The 24,931-nt window shown below is 43.0% G+C and overlaps 1 protein-coding gene across 1 annotated transcript; it reads right to left on the bottom strand.

Moving 5' to 3' along the window:
* Positions 1 to 8,952: 8,952 nt before the first annotated feature.
* Positions 8,953 to 24,930, bottom strand: CIAO2A (cytosolic iron-sulfur assembly component 2A). Its single transcript, XM_043471710.1, has 5 exons — positions 24,609 to 24,930; positions 20,843 to 21,007; positions 12,690 to 12,739; positions 10,260 to 10,305; positions 8,953 to 9,417 (listed from the first exon to the last, which is right to left on the bottom strand). The coding sequence occupies exons 1-5, from the start codon at positions 24,730 to 24,732 to the stop codon at positions 9,320 to 9,322; spliced, it is 483 nt and encodes a 160-aa protein (XP_043327645.1). The 5' UTR covers positions 24,733 to 24,930; the 3' UTR covers positions 8,953 to 9,319.
* Between the last annotated feature and the right edge of the window lies 1 nt (position 24,931).

Genomic DNA, 24,931 nt, shown 5'->3' with positions numbered 1-24,931 from the left:
TAGCAGAGAAAGTTTATAATAACCGAGAGACACCTGAAGAGAAGCAGACTAGAGCCGCCGACCGGCAGAGCAGAAATATAGCTCGCATTCTCCTGGCCGCCACCAGCGCCCAGCCGAACGAACGAGAGAAGAGATTGAAACAACTGGCAGAAGGTAAGCCGAAACCTAACCTCCAGGGAAAACCAAAGTTAGGACGGAACCAGTGTGCATATTGTAAAAAAGAAGGACATTGGGTTAAGGATTGCCCTAAAAAGTTCAAACAAGGAACCAACGTTTTGGCTCTGGAGGACCTGAGAGACTAGGGGAGACGGGGCCCGGAACCCCTCCCCGAGCCCAGGGTAACCTTAAAAGTGGAGGGGACCCCAATTGAGTTTTTAGTGGACACTGGGGCCGAACATTCTGTCCTGCTTGACCCACGGGGAAAACTCTCTTCAAAGACTTCATGGGTGCAGGGGGCCACTGGTATGAAAAAATATTCATGGACTACCCAAAGAAACCTAGATCTGAGTACGGGCCGGGTATCCCACTCTTTCATGGTCATACCAGACTGCCCCTACCCACTGCTTGGCCGAGACTTGCTAACCAAAATAGGAGCCCAGATCCATTTCTCACCTGAGGGGGTGAATGTTACTGACCCGGCCGGTAGGCCGGTACAAGTTCTAACCATGCAAATAGAAGATGAATACAGATTACACCAAGGCCCTTCCGAAGTAGCCCCTGAGGCTGATATGCAACAGTGGCTTAATGAATACCCACAAGCCTGGGCAGAAACCGGAGGTCCAGGCTTAGCCAAACATCGGCCCCCAATCTATATTGAATTAAAACCAGGAGCAGAGGCCGTCAGAGTCAAGCAATATCAGATGCCACAAGAGGCACAAAGGGGTATTCGCCCTCACATACGCAGGCTGTTGGCTCAGGGCATCTTACGCCCATGCCAATCCAACTGGAATACCCCCCTTCTCCCAGTCAGAAAGCCGGGGTCCAATGACTACAGGCCAGTGCAGGATTTAAGACAAGTTAACCAACGGGTGATGGACATCCATCCCACAGTACCAAACCCCTATACTCTTTTGAGCTCTTTGAACCCCAAACACCAGTGGTATACGGTACTGGACTTAAAAGATGCTTTTTTTAGCCTCCCCCTGGCACCCAAAAGCCAGAATATTTTTGCCTTCGAATGGTCAGATCCAGAGGAAGGCATTCATGGGCAACTAACTTGGACGAGACTACCACAAGGATTCAAGAACTCGCCCACTATCTTCGACGAAGCATTACATGAGGACCTGGGTGACTACCGTATCCAACACCCACAGGTTACCTTGCTACAGTATGTGGACGACCTTTTGTTGGCCGCAGAATCCCAACAAACCTGTCTGGAGGCAACCAGAGACTTGCTGTATACTTTAGGTGAGCTGGGATATCGGGCGTCTGCAAAGAAAGCACAAATTGGCAGACAAGAGGTTCATTACCTAGGATACATATTAAAAGAAGGACAGCGGTGGCTGTCCAAAGCTAGAAAAGAGACTGTGTTAAAGATCCCTAAGCCCCAGAGTCAACGCGGAATTAGAGAATTTCTGGGGTCCGCTGGATTCTGTAGATTATGGATCCCAGGTTTTGCTGAAATGGCAAAACCACTATACCAGGCAACTATACCATTTGCCTGGACAGAGGAAATGGATAAAGCCTTCCAGGACATTAAGGCAGCCCTCCTGTCAGCCCCTGCCCTAGGTCTACCTGACGTCACTAAGCCCTTCCTTCTCTATGTAGATGAGAACAGAGGGGTAGCCAAAGGCGTGTTACTCCAGAAACTGGGACCTTGGAAAAGACCAGTGGCATATCTTTCAAAAAAACTGGACCCAGTGGCTAGTGGATGGCCCCCCTGCTTGCGTATGGTGGCTGCTGTGGCCTTGTTAGTAAAAGACGCTGGCAAATTAACCCTGGGACAAGAATTGCAAATAACAACCCCACATGCCATAGAGGGTATATTGAGACAACCTCCAGATCGATGGATCAGTAACGCTAGACTGACCCATTACCAGGGACTACTACTAAACCCTACCAAGATCATTTTTCAGCCGCCAACTACTTTGAACCCAGCCACACTCCTGCCGGATCCAGACCTGGACGCTCCACTACATGACTGTGCTGACATCCTGGCTCAGGTATGTGGGATCCGAGCTGATCTGAAAGACGTCCCCCTTCCGGATGCTGAACTGACTTGGTACACGGATGGGAGCAGCTTCGTACAAAATGGACAAAGGTATGCGGGTGCGGCCGTGACCACTGAAACAGAAGTCATATGGGCTGCCCCTTTGGCCCATGGGACTTCGGCCCAAAAAGCCGAACTTATAGCATTGACTGAAGCACTCAAAAGAGGTAGAGAAAAAAAACTGACCGTTTATACAGACAGCAGATACGCCTTTGCCACAGCGCACATACACGGGGCCATCTATAGAGAGAGAGGACTCCTGACGGCTGAAGGAAAGACTATAAAAAATAAAGAGACAATTCTTGAGCTTCTACAAGCCCTTTGGCTGCCCAAGAAACTGGCCATAGTCCACTGCCCAGGCCACCAAAGAGGCGACTCCTCCGTGGCAAGGGGCAATCGACTGGCTGATCTTTCAGCCAAGGAAGCTGCTCTAGCATCTGTTACCCCGGTTTTGGCAGTTCGACTCCCTGATCCAGGGACCATGACTCTACCCGATAACCCCGAATACAGTGAAGCAGATATAAAATGGATTAACTCCTTACCTATGACACAATTTAAAAATGGTTGGTGGAAAGACGCTAAGTCAGCGCCTATCCTACCTGAAAAACTGGGGACAGAACTGCTCTGGAAAATTCATAATGCAACCCATTTAGGGGCGAAAAAAATGCAGGATCTTGTCAGAAATGCAAAGATTGTCATCAAAGACTACCGGGGGAAAATAGAAAAAATTGCTTCAGACTGTAAGGCTTGCCAGCTAACAAACCCAACCAAGACTTCAGGAGCAACTAAAGGAGCCAGAGAAAGGGGAACACGCCCTGGAGCCTACTGGGAAGTAGACTTTACTGAGGTAAAACCGGGAAAATACAGATATAGATACCTGCTAGTCTTCATAGATACCTTTTCTGGATGGGTAGAGGCCTACCCAACAAAAAAGGAGACAGCCCAGGTAGTAACAAAAAAACTCTTAGAGGAGATCCTGCCGCGGTTCGGATTCCCTGCACAGGTAGGTTCCGATAACGGTCCCGCCTTTGTCTCCAAGGTAAGTCAGGGACTGGCGGCGGTTCTGGGGACAAATTGGAAATTACATTGTGCCTATCGACCCCAGAGTTCAGGGCAAGTAGAAAGAATGAACAGAACTTTAAAAGAGACCTTGACCAAATTAACCCTAGAGACTGGCGGGGACTGGGTGGCGCTCCTCCCCTTTGCCTTGTTCCGGGTGCGGAACTCACCTTACATGTTCGGGTTAACCCCCTTTGAAATTATGTTCGGGAGACCTCCCCCTATTGTACCTAGTTTAAAGACTGACTTAATAGCTGACTTGCCTGTTGATGCTCTATTTTCCTCCCTCCGACTCCTCCAACGGGTGCACAAGGACATTTGGAAACGGCTAGAAGCCATATACCTCACCAAGCCACCGCCTGAACCACATCGTTTTCAGCCAGGAGATTGGGTCTATGTGCGGAGACACCACTCAGGCACCCTCGAACCACGCTGGAAAGGACCCTACTCTGTCATCCTAGTCACACCAACGGCCCTCAAGGTAGATGGTATTTCAACATGGGTCCACTTCTCGCATGTGAGGCCTGCTGATCCTTTCACCGACCTCCACGAGGTTCTGCCACAATGGAGAGTCTCCAAACATCCGGACAATCCACTCAAGCTAAAACTCTGGAAACGCCCCAAAGAAGCATCTCCCTCTTAAGGTACTTTGTACTCTGGGCAGACTTCCAGGGGATTGCCTCAGCCAATCCTCATCATCCGGTTAACATGACCTGGATAGTCTACAATCCTGAGACTGGAGAAATACTTAATTCGAGTTCCAACGTAGCCCCCAAAGGGACATGGTGGCCCATATTGACCTTTGATTTGTGCGTCCTGGCGGCCGACAATAACGGCTTCCATGGTCCCAGCCAACTGACCAACTTTTTTGCTCATGGCTCCTACGGCTTATTCACCCGTAACTGTGAGGGTAAGGGCCCACAGTATTTAGAACAAGTGCCTGTCTATGTCTGCCCAGGGGGAGGAAGGGATCGGAACCAAATTGAAAAATGTGGGGGAGTTGACTTTTTTTATTGCGCCGCTTGGGGATGCGAAACCTCGGAACGGTCCCTTGGCCCATCAATCCTGGCAATGACCTCATTCAGATAGAATTACCCCAGAACACCCCAAAATGCAGGTCTCAGGGAATATCGTCTAAACCTGGACAATGTTTTCCATTACAGATTAAGTTCACAGATAAAGGGAAAAAGTTTACCAGGTGGGATGTACGCTGAGCCTGGGGCCTACATCTTTATAAGACTGGGTTTGACAATGGAGTCCGATTTGAACTTAAATTAAAGATGGGACCACTCTACTTGACCCCTAAGGTAGCTTTGGGACCAAACCAGGTGATAGCCCCGAAACCTTCCTCCCAGGTGGTAACCCCAAAACCTCCCTCCCAGAACCAAAGTCGGGATACTGGGCCTACTCCACACACTCCTCCCATAGCCGACATGTCTCCACCTACAGACCCCCTTATAAAGATAGATTTAATACTGTCCACCTAATGTTAGTCAGATCTCAATATTCGACTGTCTCCACAGATGATATAGTTGACTCTGTAGAAGACCCATGGTTGGGCCTTCCCTAGAAACTAGAAGAGGGGGAAATGTGAAACCCAAACGACTCCATTTTAGGATAGCACTGCCATTTTGAGTAAAACCCCCTCCCGAGGAGAGAAAACAAAATTTAAAGAGACAGAAACTCAACGAGCCAATCAGGGGAGGACAGGAAAGTCCCTCACCCGTTACTCTAACCCACCAATCAGTAGCTAACAAGACACCCTTAGTTGAAGAATTAACCAATCCCCTTAAGCTTCCCTTCCCGCTTCCCCTGCTATACAGTATAAAAATGATTCGCCTCTTTCACGGGGGGGCTCCTTCACCATTGTGTGAAGAGAGTCCCTGCTCGAGCTTGTAATAAAGTTCCTCACTGCTTTTGCATCGATCCGTGGCTCCTGTGGTGTTTGGTGGGATTCCGCAATCTGGGTACAACACCAGATGTTCAAGCTGGTTTTAGAAAAGGCAGAGGAACCAGAGATCAAATTGCCAACATCTGCTGGATCATTGAATCAGAAAAACATCTATTTCTGCTTTAATGACTATGCCAAAGCCTTTGTGTGGATCACAGTAAACTGTGGAAAATTCTGAAGGAGATGGAAATACCAGAATACCTGACCTGCCCCTTGAGAAACCTGTTTGCTGGTCAGGAAGCAACACTTAGAATTGGACATGGAACAACATGTTCCAACATGTTCCAACAACATGGTTCCAAATAGGAAAAGGACTACATAAAGGCTGTATGTTGTCACCCTGCTTTTGTAAGTTATATGCAGAGTACATCATGAAAAATGCTGGGCTGGAAGAAGCACAAGCTGGAATCAAGATTGCTGGGAGAAATATCAATAACCTCAGATGTGCAGATGACACCACCCTTATGGCAGAAAGTGAAGAAGAACTAAAGAGCCTCTTGATGAAAGTGAAACAGGAGAGTGAAAAACTCGGCTTAAAGCTCAACATTCAGAAAACTAAGATCATGGCATCTGGTCCCATCACTTCATGGCAAATAGATGGGGAAACAATGGAAACAGTGGCTGACTTTATTTTTCTGGGCTCCAAAATCTGGGCTGCAGATGGTGACTGCAGCCATGAACTTAAAAGATGCTTACTCCTTGGAAGGAAAGTTATGACCAACATAGACAACATATTAAAAAGCAGAGACATTGCTTTGTGAACAAAGGTCCGTCTAGTCAAGGCTATGGTTTTTCCAGTGGTCATGTATGGATGTGAGAGTTGAACTATAAAGAAAGCTGAGTGCCGAATAATTGATGCTTTTGAACTGTGGTGTTGGAGACGACTCTTGAGAGTCTCTTGGACTGCAAGGAGAGCCAACAGATTAGTCCTGGGTGTTCACTGGAAGGACTGATGTTGAACTTGAAACTCCAATACTTTGGCTACCTGATGCAAAGAGCTGACTCATTTGCAAAGACCCTCATGCTGGGAAGGTTTGAGGGCAGGAGGAGAAGGGGACGACAGAGGATGGGATGGTTGGATGGCATCACCAACTCAATGGAATGGGTTTGGGTAGACTCCAGCAGTTGGTGATGGATAGGGAGGCCTGGTGTGGTGCAGTTCATGGGGTCGCAAAGAGTTGGACATGACTGAGCGACTGAACTGAAGTGGACATTAGTTATTGGACTGAATTAATCTTCTTGATGTAGTTGGGCAATTCCTACCATGCAAGTCTTGCTGGAGATAGCCAGACTCCTCATACAGGTCATATGCTCCATTCTCTCACCTCCCTGGCAGCCAGGGCTTAGACATGGGACTTGGGACCACTAGAGACCCCATCACGGACACTGTAGTTGGAGTGAGTCACACAAAATAGCACAGATAAAAAAGATCACATTCTGACAGTAGCAGAGAGTTACAGCTCACTTTGAAGTGCAGCAGGGCAGCAGGATGGGGGGTGCCTGCAGCAGAGACTCACTTCTGGCTGTATCATCAGTGGTTTCCTTGTCAGGCAGTTCCTTAGGGGGATGATCTTGTCTTTGGTTCTGGTTGACCAGCCTCCATACCTACCTAGCTAGGACAAGGTCAGACACTAGACAAGACAGTTGGCATCACTCACTGCCTGCAAGGGAGAGGGATCAAAGGCAGGAGTCAATAGTACGAACTCTAGGAGGACAGACAGTGGCTGATCCATCTCTGAATCCTTAGCATTTAGGACAGTGCCTGAAACTTAAAAAGTGCTCACTAAATATCTGCGGATGAGAGCACCCCTGAGTAAGCGCATGAATTGGTGAGAGCATACACTAAGGACCTCTGATTTCAACCAACCCCAGCCACCTGAAACTGACAATGACAGTTTTATGTATCAGGGTCTCATTAAAAGAAGACAGAAAGAGCCCTACTCTGGAAGCCCTAGATAAGGCTTCCTGGGGTTCCCAGACCATCAAGTACTTGGTCAGTACTTGGGTATCAATATGTATTTGACTCTGGTCCGTGAGCCCCAGAGCCCACTCAGAAGCTTGTCACTTCTTTCAGAAGCTGACAGCTGGTCAAGAAGCATGTTTGTGTGCACATGTATGCAAGCGGTGGCAGAACATGGGACAGGGTATACACTAGGTACTATTAGCTCTTGCCTTGGATCCCAGAATACCATGAAACTGGAAACTTAGCGTTGGTCCTAAGGACCTTTCCTGGTGGATTTGTAATTTATTTATTTATTTGACTGTACCCTGAGGCATGTGGGAGCTAGTTCCCTGACCAGGAATTGAACCTGCACCCCTTGCAGTGGAAGTGCAGAGTCTTAATCACTGGACCAACAGGGAAGTCTCTGGCTTTGTAATTTAGAAAGAAGTGATTACAATAATGCCTAAAAATCAGCAATATTACTAATATTTATGTATGCTGGGTGACAGATTTTTAAAGATCTGGAAGAAAGAGAGGAGCCAGTGAGAACTTTCACAGCAAAAGATCAAGAATCAAGTGAAATTTCCAGAAATCTGGTGCACTGATGCCACAATGTCAGTGGTTTCTCTGACAGCAGCAACTTTTAATCATCTCAACATCGTGGGGATAAAGCTCTGCTGTGACCGTCCCACAGTGCAGAGCCTCAGCAGAAGCCAAGATTGTTTCAACAGGATTTCTGTAAAGGATGTTGTGTCAGAACTGGTTTTATTTTTGTCCCCCACCCCCATTAATCCTTTGACGTCTTCCCTGGAGGCTCAGTGGTAAAGATTCTGCCCACTGATGCAGGAGACAAGGCTTCAATCCCTGGGTCGGGAAGATCTTCTGGAGGAGGAAGTGGTAACCCACTCCAGTATGCTTGCCTGGAAAATCCCATGGACGGAGGAGCCTGGGAGGCTGCAGTCCATGGGGTTGCACAGAGTCAGACACGACTGAAGCGACTTAACAGCAGCAGCTTCCAACACAGGGGGTGCAGGTTCGCTCACTGGTCAGCGGGCTAAGGTCCCACATGCTTTGTAACCGAAGAGCCAGAACATAACACAGAAGCAATACTGCAACAAATTCAATAAAGACTTTAAACATGTCCACATTAAGAAAAAAAGTCTTAAAAAACAAAAGCCAAATAATGTTATTTAAAAAAAAAATGGCATCAGCTCTTTGCTAACTTGAGCTTGCTTCAGGCTTGAAACCTCCAGCAGTTCTGGCCCTCTTCCCATTTGTTTCTTATTTATAAATGTATCCAGAATTCTTCTTGAAGGAAAGCAGGGCCCAGGCCTGATCTTAAGGGCTCTTTTTGGTTCTTTTTTTTTTTTGAAATAAATGTTTAAAATATTAACTGACTCATTCATTCATTCATTCATTCATGGCTGTGCTGGGTCTTTATCGCTGCACATGGGCTTTCTCGAGTGGCCGCGAGCAGGGGCTACTCTTCACTGCAGGGTGCAGGCTTCTCATTGCCCTGGCTTCTCCTGTTATGGAGCACTAGCTCGAAGAGTGTGGGCTTCAGTAGTTGCAGAACACTGGCTTAGTTGGTCCATGGCATGTGGAATCTTCCCAGACCAGGGATCGAACCTGTGTCCCTGTGTTGGCAGAGGAATTCTTAACCACGAGACCACCAGGGAAGCTTTAGCTCTCCTATCTCTGATTCTACATAATAATCAGAAAATAAAGGTTTGGAAGTATCTTTGAGTGTTTACACTGAAATTTACAATTAAATAAAAACATTCTAATGTGTGTACAAGAATCATCTCTGTTTTATTTATTTTACAGAGTAATGGTTTAAATTGAATACACTTGGGCACAGTAAATATTTTGACATGAAAAGCATCAGAATGGGCATCAGAAAAATAGCATCTCATCTTACACACAGTAACTAGAAAATATCTTTGTCTGATTATTTAAGGGTTACAAATCCTGAGAATGTTAGACATTGAACAAACTAGGTACTACCTTATAATGAAATCTTGCTTGGAAATCATCATTTAACAAAATGCTCTGAGGTACAAATCACCTATGTATTAAACATGAATTTTTTTACATTTTACAAAGACTTTAAACAAATATATCAAATGATTATACTTCAGTGGCTCTAAAACAGCTATCAGTCAGGTTCCAGGACACACTGTTCCACGATTTCCCGTAAGCTGGGGTTCTCCATGGCAGCCGCCACTCGCTCTTTGTCATTTATCTGCTTGTTGACTACAAAACACACACACACAAGTTAGCATAACTCTGTCCATATACAGCAACAGACAATATTTTTATTAGTTTGTTAAAATAGAATTCAACTCCTTGAAAACTTAATGCAGATGTTGGCTAAATATTTGTAAGTTTTGAAAGGAAGACTTAAAGAGAAAAAATTTCCTGTAATTTCAGTTTTGCTTTTCCTGAATTCCATCTCTGCTGTTTTTAAGTAATTGCCACCTTGTTTCTCTCTGTAGGCCAGAGAGTCTTTATATGAAAAAGCTTCTCAAAAAAAAAGGGGGGGGGGGTGTTCTTTACTCCCATTTTAATACATTTACCCAGGAAGACTCCATGCTTGCACTGCAGGGGGCGCTGTAGTTCGACCCCTGGTCGGGGAACTAAGATCCCACATGCCGCAGAATATGGCCCCCCCCCCCAAAAAAAAACATTCAATATAATACATTAATCCAAACTCACAAAGACAACCCCTACCCCGACATTCCCTAACGCTTTATTCTCTGGACCTTTGAATTCAGCTTCAAACATACAGCTCGCTCTCCTGCCACCAAAGAAAAGAGGCAAGCTCTCCTCAGAGTCTGTACGTCAAGGTTGCCAGAGCTGCACATTCTTTACAGATGTGTGGCCCCTGGACTAAACCAGTCAATATCCACAGGGCTTAATTCTAGTTCACCCAGCATTCCACTGAAAAAATTACTTTCTTCTCAAGGAAAAGCTAGTAGCTGATTTTGTACTCTTGCAAATTGACCCAGTAGATGCTTGGCTGGTGGAAGAACCTAATATCCAAGATAAAGTACTATATAAAGCTGTTTTCTAATAATGGTTCAAAATTTACTTACTATCTTCCTCTGTTGAGTGGGTTCCTTCAGAAATGTAGATTTCCAACTAGGAAAAAAATACATTGAAAGCAAAACATTTAGATGAGTGAGGTGGAATATACAATGAACTCCAGAGCCTAGGGATGAAAGTCCAGTCCTGTTTCCAACATCAAAGACTTGGGACACATCTTCACACTCTTTGCTAAAATGAAGGCTTAAGTTACAAGGATTTTTTTTTTTTTGGTCACATGGGGAGAGTCTACAGGGGGTATTCTCATTATTTTTTTATAAACACAAACCTACGATTTTACACAGATGAGATCTCATACATGTTTTGCTCCAAAATCTCTCCCCTGTACTCTGCCTTTTCCTCCCAAATCGGTATCTAAACTTACTCCCTGCCCCACCCCAAAAGAAAGTCACTTTAATCTTGCGTACTTTCTTCCATATTTTTCTCTATACCCACGTAATTCTTCACAACACACATACCCACCAAGGCTGGAAATTTATTTTTATTGCATATTTTATAAAAATGGGTTCATGATATATAGTTCTCAGTATCATCATTTTCTCATTTACTATTATCTTGATAAATTTATTTTCAAGTACACCACTGGTTAAGCTATCCCTCTGGGTCCCGCTGCACTCACTTGCTCAAATGAGCTAACCTCCAAGAACCAGAGTTTTTAAGACAAACCCACAAAATTATTGCAAATATTGTGGTAACTAAATCATGCTATATGATAAAGATTTGTCTACTCTTCAGGGAACATTGGAGCACCTGATCTAATTCTCATATACTTACTCACTACTGAGACAAATGTTTTTCATGATGGGGAAAAATCATAACCTATTATGGCTATAAGAGACCTTAGAGACCATCTTGATCAGTTTTCTTTAAAATACAAAACACCATATAAATCCCATCAATGTCATTAACAGTAAGTCTTATTGTGAACAACAAAGGAGGTGATACAAAATCAATCTATATTCATTTGTTGTTGTTGCTGTTTAGTCACTAAGTTATGTTTGACTTTTACGACGCCATAGACTGTAGAGTCATAGCCCACCAGGCCCCTCTGTCCAAGGGACTTCCCAGGCAAGAAGGCTGGAGTGGGTTGCCATTTCCTTCTCCAGGAGTTCTTCCTGACCCAAGGATCAAACCCACATCTCCTGCATTGGCAGGCGCATTCTTTACAACTGAGCTACCTGGGAGACCCCATATACTCATTTACTTTGGTAATTTAAGGAAATTTGTGAAATGCCAGGCTGGATGAAGCATAAGCCGGAATCAAGATTGCTGGGAGAAATATCAATAACCTCAGATAAGCAGATGACACCAGCCTAATGGCAGAAAGTGAAGAGGAACTAAAGAGCCTCTTGATGAAGGTGAAACAGGAGAGCAAAAAACCTGCCTGAAAATTCAACATTCAAAAAACTAAGATCATGGCATCCAGTCCCATCACTCCATGGCAAACAGATGAAGAAACAATGGAAACAGTCACAGATTTTATTTTCTTGGGCTCCAAAATCACTGCAGATGGTGACTGCAGCCGTGAACTTAAAAAGACATCGGCTCCTTGGAAAAAAAGTTATGACAAACCTAGACAGCATATTAAAAAGCACAGACATTACTTTACTGACAAATGTCTGTCTAGTCAAAGCTATGGTCTTTCCAGTGGTCATGTATGGATGTGAGAGTTGGACCATAAAGAAAGCTGAGCGCCGAAGAATTGATGCTTTTGAACTGTGGTGCTGGAGAAGACTCTTGAGAGTCCCTTGGCATGAAAGGGGATCCAACCAGTCAATCCTAAAGGAACAGTTCTGAATATTCATTGGAAGGACTGATGCTGAAGCTGAAGCTCTGATACTTTGGTCACCTGATGCAAAGAACTGACTCATTGGAAAAGATCCTGATGCTCACAAATTGTATGATTCCATTTAAATGAAACATCCAGAATAGTCAGATCTATACAGACAAAAGTACATTAGTGGTTGCCTAGGAATAGGCTTCCCAGGTAGCTCAGATGGTAAAGAATCTGCAATGCAGGAGACCCGAGTTCAACCCCTGGGTCAGAAAGATGCCCTGGAGAAGGGAATGGCAATCCACTCCAGTATTCTTGCTTAGAGAATTCCATGGACAGAGGAGACTGGGGAGCTACAGTCCATGGGGTCACAAAGAGTCAGACACGACTGAGTGACTAACATTCCACTTCGAGGGATGGGAGAAGGTTTGGGAAAAATGGGCAGTGACTGCTAATTGATATGAGTTGATATGGGGTTTTTACTGGGATAATGAAAATGTTCTAAAGTAATGGTAGTGATGGCTGCACAATTCTGTGAATATACCAAAAACCATTAAATTCTACACTTTAAATAGTGGTTGTATGATATGTGCATCAAATCTCAACAATGCTGTTATAAAACAACAACAAAAAATACATTCCTTACCTTATGTTTAAACGGTAAACACTGCTGAAGTTTTACTCTTAAGCACAGCCCTGTGGAGGGGGAAAAAAAATGCATCAATTATTTCTCTTATTGGTTTTTGAAAAAGGATGCAGCTATGTGTAGGCATCTCCATACAAAACAGTAGCTGAAAACAGCTTAGACTCAATCCATTGTAGGCCTCCTTTGAGGCTGGTGCCTTTAGCTAGCATCTTTAACATATAAGCACAACCTTAAAAATTCCTCATGATAATCCACTGAGCCAGGTTATTATCAACCCCATTCTACAAATTATGAAACCAAGGTCACAATTTAACTTGCTGAAGATCAAAAAGCTAGTATAGTGACCGAGCTGGGATTAGAACCCAAACCACTGCAAAATCCAGATCCTTTCTGCTACATCAATTCGCCTTCAATCAAAGATCAACTGATTCATTAAACTTTGGAATGCTTATAACAGGTCAGGCCACGCAAAAACTTAAAACTAAGTAAGAGCCACTTTTTAAAGCACTCTCAAATTTAGAATCCTCTATGCCTGCAAGATACAAATACAGTTGTTTGCTCCAAACAAACTCCTCTGAAGTTCAGTTTATTGCCCCAATACCAAGCTGTATTTCAATAATTTTTTTTCTTCTAGTTGAGTCTTCTAAGAGAAATTAAGTCACCTTGGAACAGAGCCTCAGTGCCAATGTTTCACTTCTTCCCCACCACAAAATAAGGAATACAATTTTAACTAAATCTACATCCCTAGATGGGTTTCCCTGGTGGAACTAGTGGTAAAGAATGCACCTGCCAATGCAGAAGACGTAAGAGACTGGGGTTTGATTCCTAGGTCGGGAAGATCCCCTGAAGGAGGGCATGGCAACCGACTACTGTTTTCTTGCCTGGAGCATCCCATGGACAGAGGAGCCAAGAGGGCTACAGTCCATAGGGTCGCAGAGTTGGAAACAACTGAAGTGACTTAGCATGCATACATGCAAACCCCTAGACAGAGAAGACAAATCAAACTGCTCTTTTTATGAAGAGAAAGTATTTCAGTAGTGAGTTTTCTAAAAATAAGAATCAGAATGAATTTCTAGTTTCCTGGCTTTGCAGGTTTTTATTTGGAGCAATTTATTTCCTCTCTCAAATAACATATAAGGGCTTGTTATAAAGAACATTTTCTTAATATTTGGGTCAACTAAAAATAAACAATAACAAAACACCAAATCATCTTGGGGAGGTATTAAATTAATTTGTTTTTGATTTTCTAAGTACCATCAGGTTTTCTAACAGAATCATTATAAAAATTCCAGGAAAGGAAAAAAGATTAGATGAGCTACAATGAGCCTGTGTCTTCCTTAGAGCCTACAACATAGTAATTCCATAACAGATATTAGGGAACTCTAAAGAAAATATATAATTTCCTTAAGAAGGGTCTCCCTTTAGAGTATCTATCTGCCTTAAAGTTTGTCTAGAGGGTTCACCTCACTCTGCTCCTACCTTGTGTCCCTGTTACTTGAGCATCCTCATATGTTCTAGTAACTAGAACAGGAGGGAAGGTAGCAGGGCACAACCTCTGAAAGAATGATACAGCCCAAGGACACAACATAAACTTTTGTTGCTGCTGTTGTCCAATTGCTAAGTCATATCTGACTCTTTGGGACCCCATGGACTGTAGCATGCAGGCTTCATTGTCCTTCACTATCTCCCTTAGTTTGCTCAAACTCATGTCCATTGAGTCAGTGATGCCATCCAACCATCTCATCCTCTGTCACTCCCTTCTGCCCTCAATCTTTCCCAGCATGAGGGTCTTTTCCAATGAGTCAACTCTTTGTGTCACATGGCCAAAGTATTGGAGCTTCAGCTTCAGCATCAGCATCAGTCCTTCCAATGAATATTCAGGGTTGATTTCCTTTAGGGTTGACTGGTTTGATCTCCTTGTTAAAGGACCCTCAACTTCTCTAGCACCACAGATCGAAAGCATCACTTCTTTGGTGCTCAGCCTCCCTTATGGTCCAGCTCTCACATCTACACATGACTATTGGAAAAACCATAGCTTTGACTATACGGACTTTTGTTGGCAAAGTGATATCTCTGCTTTTTAATATGCTGTCTAGGTTTGTCAAAGCTTTTCTTCCAAGGGAGCAAGTGTCTTTTAATTTCACGGCTACAATCACTATCCACAATGATTTTGGAGCCCAAGAAAATAAAGTCTGTCACTATTTCCATTTTTTCCTCATCTATTTGCCATGAAGTGATGGGACTGGATGCCATGATCTTAGTTTTTTGAATGCTAAATTTTAAGGCAGGTTTTTCGCTCTCCTCTTTCACCTTCATCAAGAGGCTCTTTAGTTCCTCTTTGCTTTCTGCCATTAAGCTGGTGTCATCTGCCTACCTGAGGTTATTGATATTTCTCCCAGCAATCTTACCCTATCTATAAAAGCTAACTACACCAGATTCAAGGCCACACTCACCCTCCACAACAGCACACATTCTTGTCTGTGGCATATGTTTCTCCCAAGGCCACTCTTGCCTTCTGAGATGGCCCACACTGTTTGTGGAGTATGTTTCTCTCTAAATAAATCCATTTCCTACCTATAACTTTGTCTCTTATTGAATTCTTTCTGTGATGAGACATCAAGAACCTGCATTTCATTAGGTATTGAAACCAGGTATGTGATCTCAATTGGAAGACCATGGATTTTGGCTGGGTTCAAGTCCTGGCCACTTGGGTTCTAGTTCCAAACTGGGTTTTGGTTAGGTTAGAGTCCTGGCCATGTGGCTTCAAGTCCCAGGCAGGATTTTGGCTGGGCTGGAGTCTCAGTCAAGTCCCAATCTGAGATGAATGGTTTCAGGTAGGTATTTTACCCAAAAACAATTAACTGTTTTACAATTCACAAAGCACTTTCTTGAATATCAGAATTCTCAAGATAGGCAGTAGAGAATACTGAAATAGATACTCTGGGTTCAAAACTGGCTCCATTATACACTAGCTATGTGACACCAGGCAAGTTACTTAACCTCTCTGAATTTCAGTTTCATTATCTGTTTTCATTAAGTATTATAATAGCACCACTAAGTATAAGGTTATTACATATAAGGAGTAACTATATTTTTATGCTTAAAACAGTAGTTGACACATAATTAAGTATCCAATAAATGTTAGCTATTACTGTTTTATCATTTTCATTTTACAGTCAGGAACTAAGATAAGTGATTTGTTCAACATCACATAGCTAACAAGTGGAAGGAGCTAGAAGTTAGATTTAGATTCCAAATCCTATGGCCTTCATCTCCTGCCTTCTTGTGAAAGATTATCAAGTGGTTTTTCTGCCCTAACCTGAGGCAGGAGACAGATGGGCCCTGGGAGCAAATAGCTGGAGTTTGTTCTGAAACTCTCAAGACAAAAATAGCAGGACAATGGAGGGGAGGAGGCTGGGCTCTGCCCAGTTAAGTGATAAGAAAGTGAAAGTCAAGTCACTCAGTCCTGTCCATGACTCTTTGCGACCCCATGGACTATATAGTCCATGGAATTCTCCAGGCCAGAATACTGGAGTGGGTGGCCTTTCCCTTCTCCAGGGGATGTTCCCAACCCAGGGATCGAACCCAGGTCTCCCACACTGCAGGCAATTCTTTACCAACTGAGTCACAAGGAAAGCCCAAGAATACCGGAGTGGGTAGCCTGTCCCTTCTTCAGGGTATCTTCCCGACCCAGGAATCGAACTGGGATCTCCTGCATTGCAGGCGGATTCTTTACCAACTGAGTTATCAGGGAAGCTAAGAGATAAAAGACCACATATTCCTCATTCTTAAAGGAGACTTCCCTGACTACATATGACAGAAAGGCTCCTTGGAGGTCAGAAGAGAGGGGGCATCACCTCACAGTAAGTGATGCAACTACTCAAAGGCCTCTTTGCTAGAATCCATCCTGGTTAAAAGATGTACATGCACAAATGACAGGACCCTGAGACATACCAAATATTGACTCAGAACCTGGCAAGCAAGATGACTGGTCAAAGGAAACCTGGAAGAAATGCCCCATAAAAGTATTCAAACTACCACTAGGGCATGACTCTGAGTCTGCCCGTGTGTCTATCCACACATACTGTATTCTTTTTTCCCTAATAAACACTTCACTTGTTTCACTACTTTCTGTCTTTGTGGGAATTCTTCTCTGCAAAGCTTTGGGCCTTGTCACTGACCACTGGTTCAGTGACTAGAATTCAGTGCTTTCACTGGCTTCAATCTCTGACCAGGAACTGAAGCCCCACTGTAAGCTGCTGCAGACTGAGGCCACCCAAGATCATACCTACTCACCCTCTTTGCATCTTCCTTGTCTTTGGAATTACATACCAGGGTAACTGAGTAGGAGACAACCTAAGTAGTCAGAGTGGAACTCTTACTCAGGTGTCTTTCTCTGTTTAGTACTAGACAGGAAGAGGGCAAGGCACAACCTTTAAAAGAATGACTTAGCCTGAGGACGCGACATAAACTGATTAGAACCAAACAGATACAAGATGGTGGACAAGTTGATTTCCACCAGACCTTGAGCTTTAGTATTGACTCATTATAACCCATCAGCAAGCTATATGACACACCCACAGGCATTCTGACAGCTCCAAGGCCAACCATAAAGGTCAAGTAGTGGGTGGTGGCCCAATTCACAGAAATCCTCAACGGTTCCCCCAAAATAGCTGGACTACTCCTCCCATTCACGAGCCTATGAAATTACCCACATCTATAAAAACTGACTACCCCTACACCCTTGGTGCCTCTCTTGCATTCTGGAGGTGGCCCACACTCTGTCCATGGAGTGTGTTTCCTCCTTGAATGAGCCTTCTTTCACTTTATTAATGGCTTGCTCACTCTTGAATTCTTTGCTGCATGAAGCTAAGAACCCATACTTGGTGGCTGTCCCAGGGACTCAGATGTGACCTGGGATGTGACCATCCTCTCAAGACCCACTCTTTCTTGCAACAGTATTACCTGCTCATAGGAAAAGCCTTCTAATGCATCAGACAGAAAGATGACTCTCTTTGTGAGTTTTCCAATCATGTTGCTTGAACACAGTTACCATGATACATTACTAGGCAACCCTCCAAAAAGCCAAGGGTCTCAACTGAAACCCATATCAAAAGGGCCAAAAAAGTGACAAAACTCTTTTCAAGAAGTGTACAGAACTGAAATATCAACCATAAACTAATCTTGACATCTTTACAGTTACTTTTATTTCATGTGCTCTCTCAATCTTTATCCACATACATTTATTTTAAAATAACTGCAATCATAATAAAAATTCAACTTATCATTCAAGCTTTTTCATACACTTCTCACACAGATACTTTAATTCCTTGATTACATTCATTTTCAATAGAAATTAAGAAATTGGATTATTTTATATCATATCCTTATTAATAGATACTATAGTTTCTTTCAAGATTTATTATTATAAATTTACCCTATGTGTTTTGTACCTGCTACTACCTTCTCCTAGGAAACTAGTTCCTTACTTCTTAGGTCAAAGACAATGAATTTTCTTTTCTTTTCTTTTTTTGGCCACACAGCCCAGATTGTGGGATCTTAGTTCCCTGACTAGGGACAGAACCTGAAACAGGAGGGAAGCGGGCAGAGCACAACCTTTGAAAGAATGACATAGCCCAAGCACACAATTAGTTTATTAATTAGAATTAAATGGGTCCAAGATGGCAGACAAGTCAACTTCGACTAGACCCGTGACCCTGTATACTGAAGATACACACCCAGAGGCGCCATGACAGCTCCAAGGCTGACATATAAATGACCAAAAAGTGGGCAGTGGCCTAATTCCTAGAAATTTCCACTCTTTCCCCAAAATAGTTGGAGTAATCCTCCCACTCATTAGCCTATGAAATTACCCAGCCCATAAAAACTAGCCACACCACATTTCAAGGCCACAGTTACCCTCTGCATTGGCCCACACTGTTGTCTGTGGAGTGTTTCTACCACAGCTGCTCTTGCTTTCTGAAATGGCCCACACTCTGTCTGTTGAGTGTGTTTCTCTCTAAATAAATCCACTTCTTACCTATCACTTTGTCTCTTAATGAATTCTTTCTGCAATGAGACATCAAGAACCTGAGCTTTTTTTAGGTCCTGAAACCAGGAGTGTGATCTCAGCTGGAAGACCGTGGGTTCTGGCCATGAGTCCTGGCACATGGTTCAAGTCCCAATCTGAGGTAAACGGTTCCAAACCCTCTGCAGCGTGCCATCTTCAGTGAGAGCGCAGAGTCCTAACTTCCTGGACTGCCAGGGAACTCCTAGTATGAACTATTTAATAAGGACTTACTAATGTTTACCCAGAGGCTTAAAAATATTTCGACCGTATGACCCAATAATTCCACTTACAGGAATTTATCCTGAACCAATAATTAGAGATAAATAAAAATATTTATGTGTAAAGTTTTTCATTATAGTTTATTTATAATTGTGGAGGCTAGAAGTAGTCCGTATGGTTACAAAACTGATATATCAATGTGATTACCATGTTCCTATATAACCATATAACTAAAGAATAATATTTAAGGAGAACTAAAAAACATTTCTCATCTATTTCATGCTTTCTATTACTTAACCCCTACAACTCAGTGTGTGTGTGCATGAGCGTGTGCATGCGTGCACTAAGTCACTTCAGTTCTGACTCTTTGCGACCCTATGGACTGTAGTCTACCAGATTCCAGTTACCCTCATTATCACTATTTTTACAGATAAGGAGATAGGCCCAGAAGGGTTATGTAACTTGCCCAAAGCCACAAAGTGAAAGAACTAACAGAGTTGGAATTTTAGCCTGGAGCACACTTTCAAATGCTAACTTTTTGAGATTTTCTTCTTTATGCACTTGTGGAATTTCAAAATTATTACCAACAAATTTGTTATAATTGTGTTTCATAATTTAAGAAGCAATATAAATATTACTTTCTGAAATCTGTTACCGGTATCTGTTGATTCAGAAATTGTCCAATGGCAAAAAAAATACACATTCAACAATGCTTTTTCTAGTGTTGGAGTTTTATACCCACAATAGCATCTACAGATTCACAGACCTTCTAGTCCCTCAAGATGTGGCCCATATGCTGGAAACCACTAATTGAGGGATCCCAGGTACAACAAGTGAGAAGAGAAAAGACAGAACTCACAACAATAGTGGGAACAATAATAAAATATTTACCTTTCCAAGCCTTTTTATAAATTTGTCTATTTTCAAATAGATAATACAGTCTCAGTGTTCAAAAACTTAAAAAAACAAAAAGGTATAAAGTCTCCCACCGACCCTATCCCCTATCTGACCAGTTCTCACCATCACTAATGCCCACCCCATCTCAGCTATTCTTTTATGTCTTCTTTATGATATGCAACCAAATGTAAATATATATTTTTACCTTTTTTTTACACAAATGTAGGAATGTTATACTTGCTTTTATTTCCTAACAGTATGTCATAGAGATCTTTCCATATTAGTATATGGAGAGTTTCTTCATTTTTTTGATAACTTCATAGTATTTCATTGTTGATAAACACCATCACTGATTATTTAACTGGTTCCCCACTGATCAAGATTTGGTTTGAAATAAACTTCGTCTTTTTTTCACAAAATATACATTCAAAGATATTGACTGTATATCTCACTGCTAACTAATTCAAGTATTGGGAATGCAACCTCTCAAAAAGAAAAGCACCTGAAAAAACACCCTCCCACCAGGACCTCCGCCCATGCTACACAGAAGCCAAGAGAGCACCTAAAAGGAGAAGATGCTGAGGGCACAGTGCTCGTCTGACAAGACCCATTCCAATCTCCAGATCTGAGGAGAGAAGATGGCCCATACCCAGCCTCCATTAATTGTAGAGAAGCAGCATGGTGTAGCTAAAGAAAAAACACACTTCAAGTCAGGAGACCTAGGGTTGAGCCTCAACTTCATCATTTCCTGGCTATATGACGCTGAGCAAGGCCCTTAAACTCCCTCAGCCTCAGGTTCCTCATCTGTAAAATAAACCTAATACTGACTCATATGTTGATTGTGAGAACTACCGAAAACATTTTGTAAACCATAAAGTATGATCCATGATGCTAATTGTTACTGTGGGTCAGTATCAGCTAGAAAAATTCACTATCAACGTATAAATATCTTTATCTAAAACCTTACCAATAAGAGTCGCCAAAGAGCAATGAGGTACTGTTGGCGTGAACCTTATAATAACCAAATAGTCATCTTCATTTATCTCTTGAACCTCCACACAACTTTCCGTTACCACTTCCAGTTCTTCTAAAGTATTGGGCTTCTCTGGGTCCCGGATGGTTCGAATCAAATCTAAAGAATCATCAGAAACAAGGTCTTATGTTAAAACATGGATATTCTAAATACAATTGATTTTGCCAGGCTTACTTCTATTTGTTTGAGCAAATACTACAGCCACTCCCCAGATTTCTGACAGAAACTTCCTTTTGAGAAAATCATTTTCGTGGATTATTAGTACCTCATGTCCAGTTTCTTGGATCTAATTCTGCAGAGAGAATATGCAAATAGAAAAGTGTTACACAAGCTCAAGAGGAAGAAATAATTTAGTTTCAGGATATGGAAGTGCAATCTGAATTATTTTTAAAAATGTGTAACATTTTGGAGCATTTCCAAACGAACAAGTTCAGTTCGCCAGGAACTCAGCATTAAGTGAAGAAGTTAAGAGTTTAGGCCAGCCCATTAAGGGTCTTTTAAAGTCAGCTACAGGCAATAGAATATCTATCTATTCAAGAGGCTCTGAACAAGGGCCTGTTACAGTGTAACCAGCGTTACACTGTCAGCTGGTAACTCATTCACCAGTTGGTAGACTCACACTAAAGAGCAGAGCCAGGGATACCGGATGAAAAAGCCAAGCCTAAAACAGGGACATGACCATAGTCACAGAAAGAAGATAGACATTGCAGTAATTTCAAAGGCAGACTCCGACAATTGTTTGGACATAGAAGACAAGGAAAGAGAGAAAAGGAAGATGACTCAGATTGTAAATCTAACTGCCTGGAAGAACCAAGATAGAATGAGAAAAAAAAAAAAGGAAGAGAGAAAAAAAGGAAGAAATTTGGGTGGGAACTAAGACAAGTGGATAAAATCTCACATGTAATCATTTTGAGGTGCTTAAGGGGCAAACCAATGAACATTCCAGCAACACTGAATTGTAGCATAAGTTTTAAGAGAACCAAAGCTAGAGTGGCTGCTGAACACATGGGATTCACAAACAACAGTGAGCATAACCATGGTTTTTAACCTTTGCCAAACAAGGGAATCACTAGGAATGCTTCAAAAACAAACAAAACAAAACAAAATCTGGTGTCTGAGCCCTCCCCAGGATTCTGATTTAACTGATTCATAGGAGGACTTGGCCACTGAGACTTAAAAAAAAATCCCTCAGGTTATTCTTATGTGCAGCCAGGTTGGAGAACCACAAACGTAAAAGGAAAGAGACCCAAGGATAGATCTGTAGGAAGCACCTAATTTGGGGATCAGAAGGAAGCAAAGCAAAAAGCAGTAAAGAAGGAAAGAGGGGATGGTTATTAACATCAAATGCTGCTGAAAACTTCAGGTTAATGAGAGCTAAACCAGGTCTCTGATTTATTAGTCAGGAGGTCACCTGCAAGAAAGCACTTTCAGTAGAGGTGAAGGTAGAGGCCAGCTCGCAAAAGGGGACGTGAGAAAGAACTGAAAACATAATCCCAGGACTTTGAAAGGGAAGAAGGAAAGGGCAAAAGGCAGTGGGTTTTAAAAAAGCTAGAACAGTGACAAGGATAAGGGAAACAAGTACATTTTTACAATCCAAATAGAGGAAGGGACACTGAATTTTAAGAAGGAGGCTGGTAAAATAAACAGGAATGAATGAGATCAAAGATGTGGGAGGCTAGGTTGGCACTGCAGAGGAAAAGGCTTCCTTCTTACTCTGAGGTTGTAGAAGAAGATGAAAAAGGAGAATAAGAAATAGTGAGGTAGAAAAAGGCAGCAGTTCACAAAGGACAAGCTTGATGCTCTCAGGCCTGAGGTTTCCTTCTACTATTTACAGCACTCTTATAATCAGAAATCCTGCTGGGAAAAACAAATCAATCAAGCTCTACTTTCTCCCCAGCAACTCCTGAGCTTATCATTTGATTAGAAACAGAATTTGAGAATGGAGGCAGGAAAAAGAAACTTTGCAAGACTTGTGAAACGTGGGGCTCAAGGAAACAAGTTTTCTTAAAAGGAGGTAGTTCCCCCTCATCCAAGGCCTTTTTCCCTGTAAGGCTCACATACACAAGCTGTATTATATTGTTTCTATGTTAAATGACTCTGAAATTAAATCTCACCCGTTATTCAACTTCTCTACTGTTCCAGTGATCTGGATTATTTTTTTTTAGAAAGAAAGCAATGTTGCTCTCCTCATATTACTCCCTTGACTAAAATTCTTCTACTGGCTTTGCACTGATATTAAATTTTTCATTTATGTTTAAACCTTCAGGATCCAATTCCAACCTGCTCTGTAAAATAATGTTGACCACACCTCCACCTTTAACCACAAACCCTATCCTGTAGCCCTGCCTGCCATCCCCTAAACAAGTTATTTTCTTACCTCTATAATCTTGCTTCTTCCCTCTGCTTAGTAAGCCGTGTACCCTTTACAGGCCCAGATCCTAATGCTTCAAGGCCCAATTCAAGTGACCCCTTCTCTTTAAAGTCCTTCCAGATCCCCTAGTCAGAGATTACTCACGCTTTCCTCTCTGCCTGGATCTCTCATACAGGTACTTGTACTGCACGTAATTTTTAAAAATTCTATTTTTGTGTATAAAGGCCCCCTTCAAGGTAAGCGTGAGGACAAGAAATCTCCCTCTTCCAAAGTTGTAGCCCCAGTGCCCTGTTGCCCTAGATGCTGGAGATGGAGACCCGACAGGACAGGAATCTGTCTGACTGCTTTGGGGAAATCATTCCACTCATACCGGTCACCTGACTAGGGTTAAGTCCTAACCTAGCAAGAGGTAAACCAGAGTAGTGCCAAAGTTCTTTAACATCCCTGGCTTCTTCTACTGGTCTATAATCCTTACCTGCATTATTTGCATTCTTGTGGTTAGACTTTTACCCTGGGTTAGGGTTAGCAAGAATCTCTAAGCATTAGTTAGATCCAGTCTTTGTAGTTTCAAAAACAATACTAATAAGTGCAAAAAAGCAAGTCATAAAGCAATCGTGAAGTGGTGAAAAGTGCACCAAGTTAGGAAACAGAGGAGCTTTGGTTTTTGCTGCTTCCTTATGGGCAGAGTGGCCTCCGGGTAGTTGTTTAACCTCCCTAAACCTCTGTTTCCTCATCTGTACAATGAAGATGGTTCCAGGGGTTGAATTGAGAATATTCTATGTTCAATATACACATAAAAACTATGTGTGTTATATGTACATGTGTATTCTTTCGCACTCCACGCGTGGGTGTCTTAAAGAACTCTAAGTTCACGGCCGGGCTCCTGGGACCTCTTGCCTACTGCCTCTGCAGAAGAGACTGGCTGTGACCTTGGGCCAGGCAAGTATCCTCAATGGTGGAAAGAGGAGTGTGTGTCCAGGGTTAGGGATAAGAAGGAAGGAGGCTCAAGTGCGGCAATTAGGCCAGTTCTGCTTCCTAATCAAGCATGTTAAACGCCTCTGCCCAGAAGTCTTGAGATGGCCACTAGAACATGGGGCACACAAGGGAAATAACCCAGACTCGGCTTGCTCGGGATTTAGCAAGAGCCTACGTCTTAAGGAAGACCCACATGCCCGCGTGATTTAAGACTCAGGACAAAAAGCTTCCTACTCTTGCCGAGGAGATATATAGCAAAACACCCGAGTTTACACTCCAAACCCTCAGGTGAGGCCCTCGTTACCCCCGCCTCCACGTTCACAACCAAATGGTGCCCTGGACAAAATTAATTACCATAAACTTCTAGCGCTTTCTCTTCCATGATCCGGGGCTGCCGGGCAGCTCCCCGCTCAGAGAGACCCGAGAGCCACAGGAATCTGCTCAGCGTCCAGGAGAGCAGTCCGGACACCCGCTCCATCCTTACGTTCCGCCATCCCTGGCGACTGTCCCATCCGAGCCACCGTCTCTCAGTAGCGAGCTTCGCGAGTTATCAACTTCCTGGTCTTCACATGGGCCACTGCTACTGCTGCTAGAGAAGCCTAAGTGTCCAGGGGAGCAGATAATAGGCGGGACCTGACGGATTGTCGCGGAGGACCTAGGGAAAGGAGGCGCAAGGA

This window comes from Cervus canadensis, chromosome 6 (assembly GCF_019320065.1).
Source record: "Cervus canadensis isolate Bull #8, Minnesota chromosome 6, ASM1932006v1, whole genome shotgun sequence".
Classification (NCBI taxonomy): domain Eukaryota; kingdom Metazoa; phylum Chordata; class Mammalia; order Artiodactyla; family Cervidae; genus Cervus; species Cervus canadensis.
Note: the sequence above shows the minus strand (reverse complement) of the source record. Positions and strands in the feature narration are given on the sequence as shown.

Excerpts from the sequence above, each read along its gene's own strand:
- CIAO2A (XM_043471710.1), bottom strand. The coding sequence starts at position 24,732 with ATGGAGCGGGTGTCCGGACTGCTCTCCTGGACGCTGAGCAGATTCCTG. Across the intron at positions 21,008-24,608 it reads GAAAGCGCTAGAAGTTTATG|ATTTGATTCGAACCATCCGG; the intron begins GTAATTAATTTT and ends ATGATTCTTTAG. Across the intron at positions 9,418-10,259 it reads CCACTCAACAGAGGAAGATA|TCAACAAGCAGATAAATGAC; the intron begins GTAAGTAAATTT and ends TGTGTTTTGTAG.